We start from the raw sequence: 22,013 nt of genomic DNA on the forward strand, positions 1-22,013 counted from the left end.
TCTTTGATGCCTGATACCTGATCCTATCGACATCTCGTGATCACACAGGCTGGTGTGCTTCTTCCATGTGGGCTTTGTTTCTTCTCAGGGTAAGGTTTCACAACAAAATTTTCATGAAACATCATTAACCTTAACTAATAAGCAGGTACATTGTCATGTTGTAAAGTATTCCTCAGTGAAACTTTGCTGGTGCTTTCTCACCAAAACAACTTTCAACTTCCTTAAAGTTTGTTCTTATGAGCCTCCATCATTCTTGATCCTTGAGGCCACCCATCAAGATTAGCCCTTTGGAATCCCCCAAAACAATCACCATAACTTCTGAACTGACTTTTCTGCCTTGAATTTCACTGGCTCAGTAGATCCCATCAGAAATAATTGGTCTATTTTTTTAAAATAGTGTTATTGGCATACAATTCATGTATCATACTATTTAATAGTTCAAACATATTAAGAAGAATTGTGCAATCATTATCACAATCAATTTCAGAAAAATTTTTTTTCTTTCTGGTATTCATTGTTGTTAGCTCCTCATTTCCCCCTCCCTGCCATGCACCTAGGAAATTGCTCATCCAGTTACTGACTATAGATTTACCTATCCTGGATTTCATATACATAAATCATACAAGACAACACAAAAAAGCAAACAAACAAAAACCCAACAACAGTGACAAACCAATGGAGGAAAACCACATTTGAATACAAAGCATAAACTATTAATAATGGAAACAACTTTATAATTGGTCAAAGGGAGATTAAATGATAAGATGTTTCATTTTAACCTACCTAAATTATTCCTAATTGAGTTTATAAATGATGTCCGATAACAAGGCTGTTCACAGGCCTGGATTATGATCAGAGGGGATTCACCAGAGGCTTAATCCATGTGGAAATCTTGGAACTGGACTCTGGGTTCCACTGTCACCAATAGCTTTCTGCAAACTGGTTGTTCAGAATTTAATACCATTGATACTATTCCCACCATCAGATTTTACCTTTGTATTTTGGCACATTGCTTTCAGAGCATATAAGAGGGTGTTTCTAAAAGTCTGTGGGAAAATATAATGAAAATAAAATAAAATATTTCCATGAACACTTGTCTCATGTGTTTTTAATTATTATGTCTTCTTGCCGATTCTCTTATTATTATGTAATGATCTTCTTTATCTCTTGCAATATATTCTGATTCAAAGTCTATTTTACCTAATATCAGTGTGCCGCCCCCACTCCTCTTCTGCTTACTGGTTGTTGCAAGGGATACTTTTCTCCATCCTGTACATTCAGTCTGTTTGTGTACTTACGTCTAACATGTTTCTTGTAGATGACAAATGATGGATTTAATCCATTGTGTCACTTACATTTAAAGCTATTACTATAAGCAAAGTGTCTTATCTCACTCATTTTGCTATTTATTTGAGTGTTCCTCTAATTTTTACTCTTATATTTGTTTTTGTTTGTATTTGACTACTTTCTAGTAATGAGCTTTTTTTCCCTTTCTTCTGAATAATCTCAGAAATTTCATAATATTACTGCATATATGACATTATGCAGCTTACAATTGCAATAATGTTTAACATATAGTCAACAGTTAACATACAACCTCAATATAATAAATCTATTCCTGATGTGAACCCCATTTCTGTTGATTTCCATTACCATCAATGTGCAGCTAATATTTGAAAAACACAATTATTTCTTATTTTTTGGTGCCATATCACTTGCAGGATTTAATCACCGAGTTAGTCTCTGAAAATATACACTTTGATCTTAGGACTGCCTGTATTGTTTTTGTTGTTTTTTTAAGCACACACTGTCTTGAGTTTTTGTGCTTATTTCCTTCCATGTAGTGACGGGTATTTGCTTAATACTTGTGTTTCCACTTGGAATACTCTCTTAAGTAATACTTGCAAAGCTGGCCGAGCAGTGGTGGGTTCTCAGAGCCTCTGTTTGGGCATGTCTTGATTGAACACTACCCTCACTTTTGAATGATATTTTTGGTCAATCACTTTTGGTTGGCAAATGTTTCTGTATTTTATTTATGTTGCTCAATTGTCTTCTGGCCTCTAAAGTTCTTAGATAAAAATCTACACTGATTCTTAAGCATGCCCTTTAGTACTCTTAGTACTTACACGGCAATATTCAGGATCCTCTGGTCTTTGAGTTTCAAGAATCTTAACAGGATTTGGCACGGAGTTTGATCTTTTGTATTTCTTCTCATTGGGGTTTGTTCCGCTCCTGTATTTACTGTCTTGGTTCTCTTTTCAGCTTTGGGGAAGTCTAATTATTTCTTCCTGTTTCTATGCCTTTATTGCTGTTATGGTGTTTGGGGATTCCAATTATTCTAAAATCATATTTCTCTACTGGATCTCATATTTCCATTTGAATGTGTTCATTTTTTTAGTGTTCAGTTTTTTTTGAACGCTTACTGTTCATATTTAAGGCTTGATGAGTTCACTTATTTTACACTCTAGATCACTGAATCTACCTTCTTTCTGTTCAATTCCGTGGCTAAGCGTTTCTGCAGCTTTTTCTAATCCAGTTGCCTCCTCTTCGGTACCAGTAGTTCTTTTTTCAATTTAATATTGGAGGTTTTCAATTTCCTTGTTGAGTTTCTAATTTCGTTCCTCTGTTTCTGATCTCCATTAGTTTGGATGTGTGCGTGCATGCGTGCTTTTGTTTTATCTTAAAAATACTTAACGCCATTGGAAATGATCAGTTTTTCCATTGTCTGTCCTCCACAGAAGACATTTTCAAACCTTTTTCGTTTTTGATGGGCCCTTCTTTTCCAGTGACTTTGTGTGTTTTACTATTTTTTGCTTAAAATGGGACCTTTGCTTTGGTTTTGTTTTCCAATGTAGGTGTTATATTCTGGTTTTACAGAAACTTCTGATTGAGTGGTCTGGTATCATAGCACCAAGGTTCAGTGGCCAATGAGAAAATGTGGACCAGCGTCCACCAGCTGCTCTGTTGGATATAAGAGTCCGCTCCTGCTTCCACCAAGACTCACAGCCCAGGGACCCCAGGAAGCAGCTTCACTCTACCTCACAGGATCTCTAAGAGACAAAAGTGGCCCAGAGGCAGGGGGCTTGGTATCTTGTTCTGAGAACCAGTTCAGGGCGCCTTATCCTTAGGTGAGTTTTGTTTTGTTTCCATACAGATGAAGTACGTTCTGGATGTTTGATTTCTATAATTCAATATGTATACATGTGGGTGGGGGTAGCTGGTTGCACATGTTTCTGTAAGCAGTGAGGCTTGACATTCCTGTGGCAAAGGTGAGGGGGTCTCTAAGTCTCTCCATCAAAGTTGTTCCGACATAAGGTCTCCCACACCCAGTGTTTCCTGTGGCACCTGTCAGCAGAATTATTCCCCTTGCCTTGTGACCCTATGCCCAGGCAGTTCCTCCTGCACACCCTGAGTGCACTGAGATTCACCAGCACTCGCTTGCAGCATCATGGTTGCTTTTTGCTTCCTAAGATTCCATTGCCTGCCAATTCCCACAGCTATCCTGTATCATCTGAAAAAACCAGGTTAGATCTTCCTCAGGTGAATTCACTTTCCAAGCTCCCTGTAAGAGATGTTGCCCAGTGATTTCTTGAAATGGCTGTGATGGGGGAGTGCTCCCAGTGTCCTCAGGTATGTTCCTCAAGCTACTGTGTCATCCTGCCCCTCCTCTCCCCCACTAGGGCCTCCCCCCTTTCCCAGCACCTCAGCTGCAGTCTGATGAGATCTCAATCTGTGCTCGTTGATATCTGTTATTCATAGGTTAGTTCCTGGGGAATTAAACGGAATCATCTGCTCACTTTGTCATCTTGCTCTGCCCTCTTTCCAAATTTCTTCGTCTTTTTTTACATGCAGCTGAAGATGCCCTCCATTGGGACATCAATTTATTAAATAAGGCAGATTATAAACACTGATAATGGGGTATAAAAAGGTCTAGAGATACTTCAAAAAGGTGCTCCAAAAGTTTGATCCAAAAAAGTGGACAAATGACATTTTGAAAACATAACTGAATTGTTCTAAGCCCTTCTGAAGCCCCCTCATTGCTCATAAAACTGGCTGGAACTGACAATGATGGTACATCTTATAATCCAAGATCAAAGGAGTTGAGGTTTTAAAGTTTATTTTTATTTTCTCTATCAGTTAAACTGGTGACCAATAATGATGAAAGCTGGGGCACTTGAGCTCCGACTCGGTGACAGTACCCTCCCTTCCCTTCTTGGAGATATTCGCTGCTTCCGTTTCACCGTTTTGCTGCCACCCAAACCATTTCTTTTTTGCCTAGCTTACAACTTTGGGGATTAGCTTCATTCTGTCTTCTACAGCAGTGCCCTGGTTGGTAATAGACTAAAGGATTCACAAAGGAGCCTGCCAACCCATAAAGGACATAGACTGTGAAATTTGATTCTAAAAATAAAGATCAGTATGGTCTAAAGACATGTTTAGCTAATGACAACCCTCTCTGCCCCAATTCAGAAAAGTGATCACTTACTTCTTAATTCTGTGGAGACAGTAAAACAACAGGGCCCGTAGCCAAACTTCTCACAGTGTTATCTGACTTCTAGTCACAGCTTTTTGTTACTGGGTTCCTTTGGTATCCACCATCCTTAACCATATTCACCCTATTCACCGTGACGGAACAAACGGTGAATACAATAAAACAAGGCAACTTCTCAAGTTAGCATCAAGTAAGGGACATCACCTAGGGTGACCAGCACATGGGCACGAGGAGGCCCTATGACAAGAATGGCACCCATGTAAGAGGCCTCAACAAGAAGCACTGGGTCTGGGGAACGTTTCTGGGGCTCTGAGTGTTTTACTTGCAGACCAACAATCATGGATGTTGTCTACAATGGGGCCAGCCATGAGTGGGTCCACGCCAAGACCTTGGCAAAGAGCTGCATCCCACTCACTGCCAGCTCCCTGGAAGGTCAGTGGTACTGGCCCAACTCTGCATGGCCCCAAGGCCACAAGGGGAGAGCCAAACGGACTCCTGGGGAGGAAGAGATTTGAAACAGAAAGTGACCAAAGAAAATTAAAGATAGATGGATAGATAGGTGATAGAGGGGCAGATACGAGGAGGTGCCCCCCACACAAAAAATGATGCTCATTTGTTTTTTGGATGTGAGGGGGATAGTGCATTTGGAGTTCATCCCACCAGGTCAGACTGTTAATCAAGCTTTTTATTTAGAGGTTCTGAAAAGGTTGCATAAGAGTTTGCGAGACAAAACGGCCTTATCTATGGCAGACGGGGAACTGGTTTTGCTACCACAATGTACCTGCTCACTCAGCCGTCTCAGGGAGCCAGTTTTGGTAAAAAAAAATTTTAAAAAAACCGAAAGCATGCCTCTCTTGTCCCACACACTGACTTCTTTTGTTTCTGCGCATGCAGAGGGACATGAAAGGACAGCGATTGGACAAAGTAGAAGAGGGGAAGAAAAAAAACCGAGGGAGGTGCTCTCAGCCATCCAAACAGATAAGCTTGAAAACTGTTTCCGAGAATGGAGTCGCAGATTTGACAAATGTAGTAAGTGATAAGATTGTTTTGTGAAAAAAAGTAAATGCATAGCTTTGAAAAAAATTCTGTCTTTTATGGGGGTCCCCCGTGTGTGTGTGTGTGTGTGTGTGTGTGTGTGTGTGTGTGTGTGTGTGTGTAATGATCGGGGAAAGACTGCAGAAGTCAGCAGGATTCTGAAAAAGCAGTTGTAAAGGGTGAGCCTCGTGGCTATGTTGCTTCGAGGCCAGTCCCCGGGGCTGAGCAAACGGCTGCAGGCCAGAGGCCAGCCGTGGGTGTGATCCCAAGAAAATCAAGACTCAGAGAGGCAGAAAAACTGCTCCGGCCACCCTTCCTGGCACACATATTAACGGTGTTCATTCTAAAAAAGAAAGGGAAACAACAAACTGAAGACATCCCATTTCCCTCAAAAGCATCCTGTGGGAGAGTTTTGTTTTATAGTTAAGTCTTTTGAAAGATTTCCATATTTCAGTTTTCTCTCCTACTCAGTTTAGTTTAATAGGTAAAACACTCTGGGGGAAGAGACTTATGCCTGAAGCAACCTCCATATATATTAGTTTTATTAGTTTTGAGGGCAGTGCAAAGGTCACCTGCTGGGATTACTAAAGTAAAGCAGAATTAAAAAAGCATTTTTATATATGGATGTAATGATTTTTTTAAAAGGCTATAAAAAACTTTTTAAACACTGTAAAATTAATTGGTACAGTTTAATTCTACAGAAAAAAATTTTTTTTAAATCTTTGGAAAAACATAAGTAAGCTTCAGGGGCTTGAAACCTTTCCTGGGACAACAATCATTGCCAGTGAATCCACTTTAACCCATAGTGACCCTATAGGACAGCACAGAACTACCCCCATAGACAGGGGTCCTTAAACTTTTTAAACAGGGGGCAAGTTCATTCATTGCCCCTCAGACCGTTGGAAGGGCAGACTATAGTTTAAAAAAAAACTATGAACAAATTCGTATGCACACTGGACGAGTCGGCTGCTAAGCAGGACAGGCAGCAGCGGCAAAACACCCTTTAGGCCGGATAAATGTCCTCGGCAGGCCGCATGTGGCCCGCGGGCTGTATTTTGAGGACCCCCTGCCACAGGGTACCCAAGTCAGTGAATCTTCACGGACGCAGACTGCGGCATCTTCCTCCTATCAAGTAGCTGGTGGGTTCAATTGCTCCACAGCTGCCTTCACATCCAAATACTTGGGTCAACAAATAAAGTATGTGCTCTGGAATTCTCTGGAAGATAATTCTAAATGTGCGCTACTGAAGACATGATCACTCACATTAAAGGTTCAAGCAGGACGTCTGACCAAATACTTCAACAATCAAAAGGAAAAAGAAAAGAATTTCCTAAATTCATATGTACCTATAGAGAGTTGCAACTAAATGATGATTATTAAACATTATGATTGGGGTATTTTATCTATAATGCTGAATATATTTCAGGTCGGCCCCAAACATTTCTGGGTTCCTAGACATTCCTTCTGCGGGAGGAGAACGTGAAAAGTACCATGCGCTGCTGAAAGGAAAACCCTGGGGGAAGGATGGTCACAGGGCCCCTGAAAGGGAAGAACAGCAAGACTGTCTTGCTGTTGTCACACTTCAGACAGCTTGTCAGGAGGGACCCGTCCCTTGATCAAGTAAAGGGGACGCAAAGGAGAGAAAGACCCTCAAGGAGCAGGACTGATCCAGTGTCTTCAACAACGGGTTCAAACACGGGAACAGCTCTGAGGAGGGTGCAGGATGGGCCACTGTTTCTTTCTAGTCTGCCTAAGGTCGCTGTGGTCCCTGACTGACTCCGTGACACCACACGGCAACAAGCGTCCCATTCAGGTCAGGATAATCTTATACTGGTGGCTTACCGAGTACAAACTCATATGGGCTCATCTAACTATTTTTATGCAAATAACCTATCCCTCTACTTTAGTTTGTCAATTGCTCCCTCCCCAGTGAGAGATATTTTTGTGAGCGCATCTATGCCAAGTTGTTCATATGTTGCTATCAAAAAAATAAAAGTGTAACCTATCTTCAAAAATACCTCCCTGAGGGAGGGAGCAGTCGGCATAGATAAAAGATGCGTGCTGTTTGAGTAAAATATGCTAAGTTGATATCCTCTGTAAATTTTGTAATAGGAAGTGCTTAAATTATCTCTTCCAAAGGCTAAGCTTACTCAAATAGTATGAATGGTTTTGTGCAAAAGAAACAATAAAACTAGTCCATATTGCAAAAACATATGGTCTAATAAATGCATTCAATAGCTTGTCAACAGATATAACCATGCTATGCAATATTCTTGGTATTTATCAATGTACTTAGTTAAAAAAAAAAAAAGCAACTCTGGTGTTGACTTCTACATGGTTAGTTAGCCAGAGGGAGTAATTGGGCAATGAGCACTGATTTGCTGATGAGGTGCTGGAATGTGTGGTTCACCCTCCCCTCCCAGAGCACACTGAGCATAAAGCATGCCTGTTCGAGCCCTAGTCTCCAAGTTCAAACTAGTAAAAGCTAATTTGTGAAACTCAGTACCAGGCAATACCCACAGTATGGTGGCTCAACGGCTTAGGCGCTGGTCATTGTCACATGAAGATTTCAGACTTACCTGTTTTCATGCTCACAGATAGGAAGCCTGGGCACCGTGTGGTAAAGGCTAAAACACTAGCACCCGAATAAAGGCAAGAGGTAGAGAAACTCTTCTGAGACACTGGACAGCTTTATCAGAAAATGAACACAGACATCAAGGAAGTGACAATAATCGTCTGTAAGTACTTCTGACATTCCAATGGACTAATCCACTAACCAGGTGACATTATTTCCACAAATAATTTTGAAAAATGTTCGAAATTTTTGTATGTTTTTCATTGCTATCTACATCCTTTTACTTATTAAGGCATTTTGCTTTGCCCAGATAACATCCCAAAGGGGAGGGGGCATTAAAAACAAACCATGAATGTGAAGATGAAAATCCCCTGTACCTGAGAAATCTGCTGCTACGAGGTCGACTGCCTTCAGAACCTTCACTTGTAAAAGCCCGATGTCCTTCATGTCTTTCAGGGAGTTCTGTACGCCCTGAGGGAGGATAACAGCAGATGGAAAGTGAAAATCACTTCCTAAGATCCTAATTCATGCCACACAGTCCTGAGGGAAACAGTATAGGTTTATGTTCACTGTCCCCATTACGTTCTTCGAAAAGCTCCAAAAGATAGGGTGTCAGTTGAGGGGACGGGGAGGCACTCGCAGCAGCCTGATGAAGAAAAAGGTGACTGAGAGTTAATTAACGACAGCGCCCAAAAAAATCACATGCACATACACGCTACTGTTAACACAGTGCCCTGGGCCACATGCGTGGACCTGCACCCATTCCTTTCCTCCCACTCCTTTCTCGTAAATGAAACTTTCTAAAGTACCCTAAAAGCCCACATTATTCTGACCCAAACTTTATAAATACCAGACAGCTAAACTTCGACTTTCCACGGGTGCCTTTCAACATTGAAAAGACAGTAGGATAGAAGTCAAATAAATGATCACACGCATGTTTTAGCCAATTAACTTAAAGAAGAGATGGAGCATCGGTAATCCTGCCATTCTTATACACCTTTACTCTTCAGATGATGGAAGCCAAAGAGCGAATATATTTAAAGATACATTTTTAAAAGGAATATTGTATTTTAGCTGAATGTTTCCCCTTCCACAATTTCTTTTTACAAATTGTTCCATAGCACTGGTTACAATTTTTATGATTGAGTTCTCAATTCAAAATATAATTGCCTTCCCAGCATTCTCATTATATCCATTTGGTTGCTGTGTTTTCCTTGGTTTAGAGGCCCTCCCCTCCTCTCCCCTCCTCTCCCCTCTGCTCCCCCTCCCCTCCTCTCCCCTTCCTTCCCTTCCCTCCCCTCCCCTCCCCTCCCCTCCTTTCCTTTCCCTTCTAGTTCTTGCTTTCTCATATTTGCTTTTAGGTAAAGGTTTTACACTTGGTCTTAGAGAGTTGATTATTGAAAGGAGCATATGAGGCTTGATACTGTTTCTTTTATAATTAGGCTAAAAGGCAGCCTAGAGAAACACGTTCAATGCCAAGCTCAAAGGACATCTTAGACCAATCGTCTCAGGGGTTCCTCTAGTCTCTATCCGTTCAGGTTTGACTTCTTTAAGGAATTTCAGTTTAGTTCTGCATTTTTCTCCCGTTCCTTTCTGGACCTTCTCTTTTGTCCCTGGTCGGAATGGTTGCTAGTGCAGCTTAGCCAGGGGGACGTTTGGGTGGGCGGGAGGGCGGGTGGAGTTTTACTTTTCACCATGAGGTAGATGCTTCCCTGCAGTCTTCTGAGAGGATGTTCATTAGTGGAGAATTTTGTTTGCGGACCCTTTAGAGCATGGCAACACCGTCTGCACGGCTGGTGTTGGCAATGAGCTCTGTGGCTATATTTTGTACTCCACAAGATAAAGGATGATTCAGTTAATCAATACAGCTACACAGCGAAGGGCGGAAGAGGTGCTAATATTTATGCGAAAAGTGATCTCCCCATCGAATAGAGATTCGTCTTTGCCTAATTTTCATGGCCCTTTCTTAAACCATGCTTTCATATGGGACAATAAAACACACTTATTGATTTACAGAGAAAGTAGGACAAACAAAGAATGCAAATAGAGACACCTGGAGAGGCAAAGTACACTAAAAAGAATGAAGCGGATACACGTATTCCATTTTAAAACACTGAGTGGGTTTTGAAGCACAATGCAACTACTTAAAGAACCTGGACTTGCATTCTCATCCCAGGAAGTACACAACATCCTGCCTGTCTGCTTACCGTTTTGTTTTATGAGGCAGAAGCATTTTCTCAATTATCCTAAAAGATTCTGCAAAGGTGTCTGATAACATTTCAAGTACTAATAGTTGGTAAAAACAAAATACAGTTACTTCTGTGGATGTATATTGAGATCCATATTCACTCACCTAGGCAGACATGCCAAAAAAAATGTTTGTCTCCTTGAGCATTTCAATTTTCTGCAAAAAGTCCTGAAGGGCTAAAAGTTCAAGATGCCCTTTCCATTTAAAAATAGCAAAGCAAATGCTAGTCAAATTTCAGCTTCTCACTAATGCACAAGGCTTGGTTTTATATGACATATGATTAAACGTTGGACCAAGATCTCCTTTTAAGACATTTATCAGTCGGAAGACTTTGTTTCAAATTAAAAAGGATGGAGGTAGGAGGGTAGGAACCAGGAAAAGCACTCACATATCGCTGGGAAATCTGCTTTCTCTCACTGGGGTCTGCCAAGGGGCAGACACATAGATCAGAGACGGAGACCCCCGCACAGGGTGTGAGGGTGACCAGCATCAGGAGGGACCCCAGACCGCTCTCCAGTGGCAAATTGAGGCAGTTGGCTTGCTTGAGAGGAAGGGCCGCGATGTCCACTTTACACCTAGGATATTTTCATGCAAAAGAAAGAGAGGAGAACAATGAACTTAAGGCCACTTCAAAAACCACGAAAGCACCCAAGTTTGACTTCATCCTTCCAGAAACTTCACTTTGTCTGGCCTGAGTTTAGTACCGAGGGTCCCATCAGGGCAGTGAAGGTGGCAGATGTGCCCGGCTCAGACTCCTCATTCCCAACCTAACACCCTCTCAATGAAGGGGAAGGAGCTAAAGAAAAACAAACAAGCAGCAACAACAACAAACCGAAGGCAGCATCAGGGACAGCAAATGCAAAGAGACAAGCAGGGGTCTTTGCCAAACACAGAAAGAGGACGCGATCAAGAATTGGGGAGGAAACATGTTTTCGAAACGGGAAGCATTAGCGATGCATGCTCTGGATGGCGTCTCTGAGCTGTGTCTTTTATGTTTCAAGAGAATAAATGTTCAAGGTTCAAAAAAAACGAGAGAGAGAGAGAGAGAGAGAGAGAGAGAGAAGAGGGACATGCAAGAGGGAGAGGAGTAATGGAGAAACCATTTTCTTCCCAATTAATGCCAACAGGCAAGTTTTTATTTAAAGCAATGTGTTAAGGTGTTTTTCTAATAGGCATGGTTCCACAGGGTCCCCCCAGGTGGGTTTCTCTGGGACAAATGGAGCATGAAGTGCTGTTGATTGATCCCATTTCTGCAGCACTGCCAGGGAAGGCTGTACCCATCTGCTATAAATTGCATGTTCTCCGCCTCATAACAGCCAACGTGCGTTCTGGGGATGTTGGAAACCTCAAACACACCTAAATCCAGCAGCAAACACCACGAAAGGGAGCTGAAGTGCTCAGCCATTTATCTGCTTCCCGGTGAACAGTTCTGGGTTTGCCTGAGCCACCCCTGCTGACTTTGGGACAGAGGTGCGGTAGGAGGGCGGGCAATGGGAGTTCTCTGATACAATGCTTTTAAATATTATTTGTTTGTATTCCCATTTTCTCTCCGTAATTATTAGTTATTGTAAATCCATCTGGGGACATCGGCGGGCTTTGGTTTTCTGACTATTAAAAGACTCTCGGTTGGCAGGAAAGCACTGCCTCTCACAACGCAGTCTAAGTTTGGAGTCTACGCTGAATTCTCTGATGGGCATGGCCGAGGGTTCGAAAAAGGTAAAGCGATGCTCACACAAAGCATCAACACGTGTGAGCCATGTGATTATGTCGGTAAACACATGAATCCGGCCAGAGCAAACTTCAAGTCCATTCCCAATGAAAAATAAATATATTACATTAAACAACCACAGCAGTTTTTGCTACAGAATCAAAAACCCTTTTTAGAAGCTGAGCTTTGCTTATAACAGGAAGTCGACAGGAGTAGTTACCAATCTCCTAATTGGCCAACGTACTTCCAGTTAGAGGAGCAAATGAGGATGAAAGTTTTGTACGTCATCAATGTCTCCTTTATACCGGAGGCAAATTACAAAAAGATATCTCGTAAACAATTCTCTGTGATCACAATGGGAGCGGTGGTCTTTCTCTGGCAGCGAAGGAACTTTCAAAATTCATGTTTACTGCTGGCTAAAAAAGCACAAGGTTTACTAGACAGTTTTATTTCAATAAATAAATAACCAGAAATTTTGTTTGGAAAGAAATGTCAAACGCTTTAACTACACTGTCTGTACAAAATGAAGTACCAACACATTCTATATCATTATTGCAGCTGCATTTCACATCATTATATGCACTTTCGTTTAACAAAGTTCTATCTAGTGTAAAGATAAATCATCAAAATTTGTGAGAATCCTCTACCACTTGTGATCACTTCAGTTAGTCCAAATTGATAACAAACTATTTAAAGCGTGTTCTCCTTTGATACTATTAAAAATTTCATTATACTTCTGTGCTTGGGCTGCTTTACTTTTTTTTAGTCATCATGGTGGCAGTTTTGGGTGCTTTTTGAACACACAAAGGTAGAGTCTAGAACTCTAAGAACTAATCATGCTGAAGTGGAAATCTCTTTTTTGGAAGATTCCGAGTAGACCTGACATTAATTCTAAGAAGGTGCCCCAAAAAGGCTGTGAGTGATATTAGCATGTTTAACATGTAGCTGCAAATTCTGATGCCTGCAGAGACAGCTGATGATGTACGATTTTACCATTTGCCATTTGAAACCAAAGACTGAGTCACACAGAGACAAAATTCCACAGAAACAGAGACCTCCTCAAAGAAACAAAACATTCCCACAAACTTTTCAGGCATCTCTGCCCACTCGGAAACTTCTGCACCTAGGTCACGTTAAGAAGTTTAGACCGCTGGAAAAGAACATGGCATGTAAAATTGACAAACATGCTTTAGCAATAAGGACGTACCTAGGTGGTAGGAACAGTAAAGTGCTTGCCTACCAGTCAGAACGTAGGGGGTTCAAAACTCCCCCACGGGTCACAGCCTTGACAACAACTGCTCTTGTTTGTTAATTATTTTTTCTAATTTTTACGTAAAAGCCCCTTGAGTAGCAGGTCAAAATCTGAGCACTAACATAATGGATTCCACATTTTGATTTAGCCAATTAGTGAACCCATTCAAATACTCACTTTCGCCTTCGCAGTGACTTCAAAGTAAATGTAAGAAATCAAATGGATAAATCAGCATGCCAATAAAAAGGAACCCTTAGTTCTCTGACCCATGGGTTTAGAACCCGGCATTTAAAAGGCCCTGCTCCATCACAGGAATGGATGCCGGATGCCATAAGCCTTAAGAAATAACTTGAAGCTATCCCCTCCCTAGTTTTAACAACCAGCTGTCCTATAAAGAACACTTTCTATAAACTTCTACAAATGAACTGCTCTCTGTGTCTCTTCAACCCACGTGATTTCCCCGTTTATTCTCACGTTCTGGAAGCAAGGAGAAAAGAAAGAACATTATAAAGGACCCTCTCCCTCAGGCCTCACAGTTCACTAGATCCAACCTCACGCCACATTGTCCCAAATGTTCAGGGAGAACCATCAACTTCAGATATTAACTACAAGTTGGAAGGATGATTAGTCCTGACCCCAAACTAGGGATGGGACTACACTGCTTCAGCCTCATGGGCTGGGCACAGGGTTGGCCTGTGAGAAAGTCTTGGGCTTGTCTTTGTCTCCCAGGCAAATCCCTGGCCTCCCTTCACCAAATTCACCGAAACACTCCCCATTGTCCATTTCCATGATTTTACAGGTGCTGTTCAACCTCTCTTTCTTTTCTCCTTCTTTCTTTCATTTGTACCCCTTACACCGTCTCCTCCATGTACGAACCATGTATGAACATTTATGAAAAGTCTGCTTATTAGCATAGAGGCAAATATGATTTGAAAAGTGAGCTCAGTTTTGGGACCTAAAGTTTAAAAGGCTATCATAGTGATTTTATTCTTCATGCAGCACTAACATTGAGACAGTGGGCACCTAGGTGATCTTTCCACTGGTAGTCAGAATCAACTCGAAGGTAGTAAAGAGGAAGGAGAGAGACGACTTTTCTGTGAAAGGCAAGAAGGTAAGAATCTTGGATTTGTGGGATATGAAGTCTTGGCTCCAACTAAAATCTGCCAATACCGCATCAAAGTTGTATGAAAAGAGATTACAAGGGGACGGACAACTGAAAAGTGGGTGAAGGGAGACGTCGGAAAGGGCAAGATATGACAAAATACCAATGTATAAACTATCAAGGGCTGATGAGGGAGGGGAAAAATGAGTACCTAATGCCAGGGGTTTAAGTGGAGAGAAAATGTTTTGAGAATGATGTACAAATGCGCTTTACACAATTGATGTGTATATGGATTGTGATAAGAATTTTATGAGCCCCTAATAAAATGATTAAAAAAATGAAAATAAAAGAGGCAAACAGATGAAGGGGGTGTTGTTCCGTTTAAGCTTTATTTGTATAAACTGGATTAGGATTTGAGCCTAAAGTTCTAGATTGAAAATCCTTGACCTAAAGAAATATTAGTGATTTTTCTGTGGTTCAAAATTACTGGAAGTATTTTAGAAAGAAGGAGAAAAAATCATCAAGATTAGTTACCGAGAGGACTAACTCAACATTTATAAAAGTATCAGAGATAGGTACGTGGCTTAATTTTTTAAAATAACACTTTAATCACGACAGCCCAAGAATCACTGGCCAAAATGTCCAACAATTTATTAGTGAAAGCACACAGATATTTAAACATGCTTCTATGTGATGGAATAAAAGTGTGGCAAACACACTGAGAGCACAAGTAAAAGAAAGGTGAACAAGGATTAGCACTAAACTAGGTCTACGCCCTTGACTTCACATGCTATGGGGAGGGGCAGTGTTGTCACCATCATTCGACAGGTGCTACACAAGTCCACTTAGGTGTTAGGGAAATACCCAATCCAATGTCAGACCTTGGCCTATTCATTCATAGGAGTTGCTCCGTGGTAGCAAGACTCACAGGATGGAAAGAAAGATCATGAGCTCTGAGTTTGTGCGCAGAGAGGACCAGCCATTTGTACATTCATCTATAATGGAATCCGCTGGCTTTGTGACCTCAACTGGGCCCCTCTCTATGACAATACCCAACTGCCCCCTCCTTCCAGCTGCTCCCTCTAGGACTTTATTTGGGCTGTGCTATCTGCCCAGAAAACACTTCTCCAATCGCCTTTGCTCTGAATCTCAGTCCAGATGGCTATCCTTGCAGCAAGCTGCCCAACTGCCCCGAAGCACAGGAGTTCCTCCAGAGGGCCACCACCTACAACGCTCCCTGCTGGTACTCTTGCTGCTTGCTGACTTGAGTGGGCCCAATACCACGGTGCCCCAGATGGGCGCCGCATTTGGGTCATTTTCCACTGAGTCCTCAGGATGCTTCCAGTCTGCCTGACACACAATGCGCTCTCGATGGGCTGAATAAAATGAAAAAAATAACATCAAGTGATTGTCATCTCTCCTACTCTGTCTCTAAGTACCGTCGTGTGTTGTGGAGTACAACAGTGCCCCTTCGGGCTCTTCGGGGTTGATTTTTCAGAAGTAGCTGGCCAGGTCTCTTGTTCAAGGCAGTTCTGGGTGAAATAGAACCATCGAACTTACCATTAGGAGCTGTGTGCATTCACCACATGCACCCCCCAGAGACTGAGACTAAAATGATGAACAAGCATGTGAACGCTTGCAGCCTAAGGAAAATATGATGCTCACAGTGAAAGATGACAACAACAACTAAATTAAGGGATTCAATGACGTTTGTCCTCCCTGCTGTGGACATTAAAGGCGTCCTCCCAGGCAGACAGAGGACCTGCTGATTGAGCACTGTCGCTGACCTCCTGTTCTCTTCTTTCTCCATTAATCTCACTGCATCTGAATGTTTTAATTGTACACATAATTCTACCGTATCAGTCAGCCAAACCTGCTCAAGTTTTACTTGTCATGATAGCTTTTAACCTCGTACTCATTACCATAATTCTATGTTTTATATTACAGACTGGTCAGCTTTTAACTTAAATGCAGGGGTCAGAGAAGAGTGGTGGAGTTTTAAAAGCTGTAAATCTCAGAGACTAAGGAAGCAGAGAACAGGAAGAAAACTGTGAATGTGTCAAGCCTGGCTGTAAAAGCAGATCAACGACATGGGAAGCAATTTGTCCAGAAAACTCCTCCAGCCCAGGCGCTCCCCTGCCTCAAAGTCACTAATAAACTGGTAGAAAGTCAGAGCCACTTTATAAGGCACCATCTGGGACAGAAGACTAATTTGGAGGCAGGGCAGTTCAAACGGGACTGTGGATTCTCGTCCTTAAGCTTTCTGGGGAAAATGAAGTGTAGCGTATTCTACAGCAAGTTAATGACTAGCGTCATCTTGAAATGCAAACTATACTTTAAGGAAGCAATCGTTTTTTGTAAATGGGCACAGGCCACCGTGGTAGAATTCCCTCTTCTCACGAGGAAAATCTGGGTTGAATTCCCGATCGGTGCGGTAAATGTGAACGGAGGCCTGGTGTTGTTGTAATGCTGGAACACATTTCAGTGAGACATCCGTCCAGACTAACAGAGGCTCGGACAAAAGGTCTGGCAATCTACTTCCCGTTGGCCGCTGACCAGGCACAGGATCTGTGTTTCATTCCACTGTGGATGAGGCTGAGTCGAGCTGTGAGTTAACAACTGGGCATCAGCTAACAACTGTAACCACGTGACTACCTCTACACCACCTAAAGGCTTGCTTTCTCTAAACCCAGATAACCTCTAAGATCGAACCCTGCTTCTTCTGTTTGGCTCACGAGAGCACTGGGGTCACTATTTACTGTGTTTTGAGGTTTGATGAACCTGTTCAAGCACCTTTACAACGATCTTCTCAGGAGCTAAATGAATTCAGTGACAATCTTAGGATGGCCTGAGCCTAATGGGAAGTTGAGTCGGGAAAATCTGGGGCAGGCTGGCTGCTTGGCATAGCAGTGTTTAACCAACCCACCCAGGGAGCAACTCATCAACAGCAACGTGATGGCTCCCTATGTATCCATTCCCACCACCCACTCTTCCTTCCAGAGCTATAAACCCCCAAGGCTGTTCAAGGTACCTTGAACTACTCAATCAATGGCTGCTTTCCTACCACACTACCAAACACCTCTCCATCAGAAAACACAGAAAGTGCCCACACTGTTTTGCAAGAAATATCATGGACCTTATTAGTTATCTTTGGTTGACCTGAATTACCTAATTTGGGTGGAGATTGGTGTGAGGATCTGTGGTTGCTATGCGTAAAAATCTCAAAACAAATCATCAAGTAGGCATGGTGGCTGGTAACCACGGCGACAGCAACCTGTGGGCACAGCCCCCACACCACAGATGGATGGCCAGGCCCCACGTACGAACCTGCAGCCCAAGGCCACAGTGGGGCGCCAAGCCACCCAAATACGTTCCCTCAACTCAGACTCCCTTTGAGAGGAAGCATTACTGAAGAAAACCTCTTCGGAAAGGCCATGCGAAGCTTTGCCTCTCTATCTTGAGGGTGTTCTCCAAAAACAAAGTATGAGACAGACCTTAGGATTCACACGAAGTTCCATTCGCACTAAGAACTTGTTAATTTTTGCAGAAGGCTATTTCCCCAACTGTCAGAAAGTGAGACAACGAATCCTTAAAGCTTTGACAAGAAAAAAGAAGAAATGTGGGGGGTGGGGATGGGGTGGAGGGGAGGGATATTGAAAGATGTGAAAAGGAACAATTGAGGAAGGGGAACGAATGGCACTTCAAAAAACTAGAAAGCCCACTGGCATCGAGTCAACTCCGCTCATGGCACAGTGGGTTACACATGGGGCTGCTAACTGCAAAGTCAGCAGTCCAAGTGCACCAGCTGCTCCGTGGGAGAAAGATGTGGTGCTCTACTCCCATAGAGTCTCAGCCTCCGTCCTAATCGCCAAGGGGCAGCTGTACTCTCCCCTATAGGGTCGCTAAGAGCTACGCATGTATCAGCACGGTCGAAGTGTGAAAAGCAGCCCCCAAAGGTTGGTGAAAAGGGACTTAAAGATCATGTCATGTTTCCCATCAACCTTCAAAGCCCCCTCCTGCTTCCAAGTAGGCCTGGCTCCAGCTGGTCCTTATCCACAGGAGAATGCAGGGTAGCCAGCCTCCAAGCGAGAAGGCTGTTGTCTTTTGTACCTCTGGAGAGGAATCCGGAAAAGGAGACCAAAAAATAAATAAAATCCATGAATAGGAAGGGCAGAATGACTACTGGAGCAGGGAGATTTCTAAGTCACAAACAGGACATAGCTAAAAATCATAATAATGAATCCCCAAATGACACATCGGTGAGTAAAAGGGACAGCTTAAATCATTATGTGTTCCCTGTGAAGGGACCTGGCACTTGTTTGGGAAAACGTTTCCTATTATGTCAAGGCAGGGTGACAGCATGATGATATATGAATTGGAAGGCATTATTCTTTGCACTCCCTGAAAGAAGACCTTGGCCATCCATCACAAGAGGCCGAATTCCACCGGCACATCATGTTCTGGGCACAGGGAGTTCTCGCCGCATTGGCGTGACCTATCATGGCTCCACGGGCAAGCACAGCATTCTGGTCCACCTCCCATCAGTGCTGGGGGTGCCTGGGTACGTCACTGGATGACAAGTTCCTAAGGAACATCTCAGCTCCTCCAGGTGGGTGGACTGGGGACTGCCAAGGCCAAACTAGTCATCTCACCCGGCAGCAGCTGTGACGTGCCGGATGGTGGGATCTGGCCTGCTTGCCAGCTAAAGGCACCAACATGGCCTAGGAGACTGCCAACAGATGATGCCTGCTCTCTGTCTACTAGATAACACAGCATTGGGGCTGGGGGGCTGGGAAAAGCACTGTGACCAGGGGTATGTCCTGGAGCCCAGGACACAGACAAGGCAGGTCTTCTCGGTTAAGGGTGTTTGGCTAGGTGCAAAAAAATGTTGTGTGCATGTGTGTCTGTGTGTGCGTTCTACTCTCACACAATTGGGGATAGTCACTAGCATTCGCATGTGTGAGAGTTAGGTATGCCAAACGCCCTGCCACATGCCAGGCAGACCCATGCACCTCGATGCCTCAGATAGAAAACCACAAGCATGTCCTAAGAGCACCCAACTGCCCGCCTGGCTCCTGCAGGTCAGCGTGAGGACAGCAAGACCCGCTACCCTCGGTGTGCCAGGCACGAGCCTCAGAATTCTGCATAGCAAGCACGCTGCAGAAGACACTGGGTCAGCTGCTTCTAATCCCGTCTGCTTTGAAACCGCTTGTTTCTGGGACAGAAGTGTCACCCTCTTATGTCTCTGCATTTACACATCTGTAAAACGAGAGGCTCACTTAGATGAGCAGCGTTCATCTTTGATTATCAGCACTCACCTGACCCTTTCCTCAAGAGAGTTTTTAGGGCACGGGCACAACGGAGGTGTTCTTGATGCCCGGCTGTCACCCTCCCCTCCCTCGGGATAACCCCATGGCATCTCCTTGAACTCAGTTCTTGGAGAACATGGCTTGAGAAAGACGAGACCCACCACTGTTGAAATCCCTTCCGGCATTTAGGTTCTAAATCTATGATGGAAGTACAAGTTGTCCGTATATGGAGAGGACTTGGCCCCTGGAAACAGCTCTGATTCCCCATCACTGCTCTCAGGCCGGAGGCTGAGCGCTACGTGTTCCCTAGTTTTGCTTCCTCAGGCTACGCAATAAAAATAAAGCCACAAACCCTTGTGGTTAGTCTAAGCAGCAGAGGTGGCATGGATTCACACCAGCATGTTCACAGTGCTTGTGCTACCTCATTGAATTGTATTCTTACATACAATGAAGGAATGCCCTACAGGGCAGCTAGAATGCTTATATTATGGTTTGCTGTATATGGCTAAGGCCCAGTGAGTCGAAAGAGCTAATGTGCTCTGCTGGCCCCTTGGAAGAAAGGCCTGGTGATCAGTCCTCAATCTCTACAGACACACATGGGACAAATCCATGATTTGGAGTCAATACATACGACGGAAACTGGCTTTTTTGTGGGGAGGGGTAGATAGCAGGGGTTATACCCAGGTGAGCCCCTCCACTAAAACGGCGATCCAAGGTTGTCAAGATAGATTTGATTTCAATGCACTTCATTGCATTTTGACACAAAGCGTATCAAATACGTCGGAAATTTCCCTCATTGGTGACACCTCGTTCAACATTCTTTCTAAATGACATGCTATACTTACCCAGCAACAAAACCAAAGTGAACGGTTGCTATCAAGCGAGTTTATATCAACATTCCCAGGGTCGAAGACGGGACACTATCTTTCTATAAAGAATAAATACTGAACGCCATTTTCCAATAAATATTCCACTTAAATTTTAAAAAATAATAAAACTACTTTCTCCATTAGGAATGGCCATCGTATTTCCGCATGGCTCCGTGGGGGCAGGCTTTGATCTCTGCCCAGCCTGATCAACTCCTGCCCACAGCAGCCCCCCTGAAAGCTGAGCTCTGCACGCGCTCCCGCCAGGAAGAAAGCTGAGCCGACTCACGTGCCCAGACGCTCCTCGCGCTTTTTGCCGTCCTTTCCCCACACTTCCATGTCCAAAATGCCCATCCTGTCAGAGAAGTAGTGAAAGTCAAACTGTTCCCGCCACTGGGGATTTGCACTCTTACACAGTGTCTAGAAAACATGCAGTTAGGATATTTATTGTCTTAGAACGTTAGTCATCACCACAACAGCTACGCATTCATTTTCATTTCTCACATTTTAAAGAGGAATCAACATCATGGGCCATGCCCCCTCCCCCACACCTTAAACATCACTGTTTTTGAAAGACACTTTTGGGTGTTACAAAGAAAATCTCACTACTTTTTAGCTATCCCCCAGATTCAATCAGTTTCCAACAAGTCAGAAGAAATATTGTTAGCTCAACAGAAAGCATTTTGTCAGTAGGCATTTTACAATTATGATCTCTTACCAAAGATAACCCTAACTGATTTATCAAATGTACGTAATATTTTCATTGGCAGATCCATTCACTGCTGGCTTAACTGTTGATGTAAATCAACCGTTCGGAGTCTTAGTTAACAGCTGTCTGGTGCACTACATGGGAAACGCCTAACACAGACAGCTTGGCCTGTCTGAAGCCAGCGATGACGGCTCCAGACAACACTGGGAGGAACACTAGGAAACGCCTACGTACTCAAAAGTAAAAATGAAAACGTCCCTAAATGCTTCCGTGTTCTCTGAGCATCTTTTCCTTTATTGTTTTTCTTTCTTAAATTCAGGGGAGAGCGTGAACACAGCGCCCCCATGAACACAAAGTATGCAGTCGAGTTTCCCTGCATTTATGGAAATCGCCGGGGTCAGCACAGCCGGAGTGCACTGGGTGAGCCTCGTGTGGGAAAACCACCTTCGTGATCATGGTGTCTACCCTGCCAGGTAAGCACCTCTGAGCATCTTTTCAAATAGCTCGGTGTCTGGTTCCCTGGTAATTCTCATGTTTATTTTATTTCGACAGAGATTCAACCTCAGAGCAAACCAGGAGCACAACATTGGCCGGTGCACATCAGGCTCTTAAGGTCACAGCATCAACGGTTAAGTCCCAACCCGAACTTCTCCTGCGTGCAAAAAACCCTGACCACTCAGCCTGCAGTGGCCACCAGTGCCCCATTAAAAAACAAAT

At 43.3% G+C, this 22,013-nt stretch overlaps 1 protein-coding gene and 1 non-coding gene across 3 annotated transcripts in view; both read right to left on the minus strand.

Moving 5' to 3' along the window:
- Positions 1-22,013, minus strand: part of MCTP2 (multiple C2 and transmembrane domain containing 2) — a 217,931-nt gene that overhangs the window by 133,691 nt on the left and 62,227 nt on the right. The window contains exons 9-11 of one of the 2 annotated variants that reach the window (XM_004709888.2): positions 20,877-21,007; positions 10,739-10,925; positions 8,480-8,573 (exon numbers count right to left, since the gene is read on the minus strand). In XM_004709888.2, the coding sequence (XP_004709945.1) occupies positions 8,480-8,573; positions 10,739-10,925; positions 20,877-21,007 (412 nt within the window). The remainder of the gene's footprint in view (positions 1-8,479; positions 8,574-10,738; positions 10,926-20,876; positions 21,008-22,013) is intronic. The other variant, XM_045296475.1, reaches the window with a different exon arrangement.
- LOC115871850 lies at positions 21,613-21,777 on the minus strand. The gene has a single exon (XR_004047512.1). It is a non-coding gene; the product is annotated as a U1 spliceosomal RNA (small nuclear RNA).

This window comes from Echinops telfairi, unplaced genomic scaffold (genome assembly GCF_000313985.2).
Source record: "Echinops telfairi isolate 266 unplaced genomic scaffold, ASM31398v2 ScPeMD7_7409;HRSCAF=8447, whole genome shotgun sequence".
NCBI classification, from domain to species: Eukaryota; Metazoa; Chordata; class Mammalia; order Afrosoricida; family Tenrecidae; genus Echinops; species Echinops telfairi.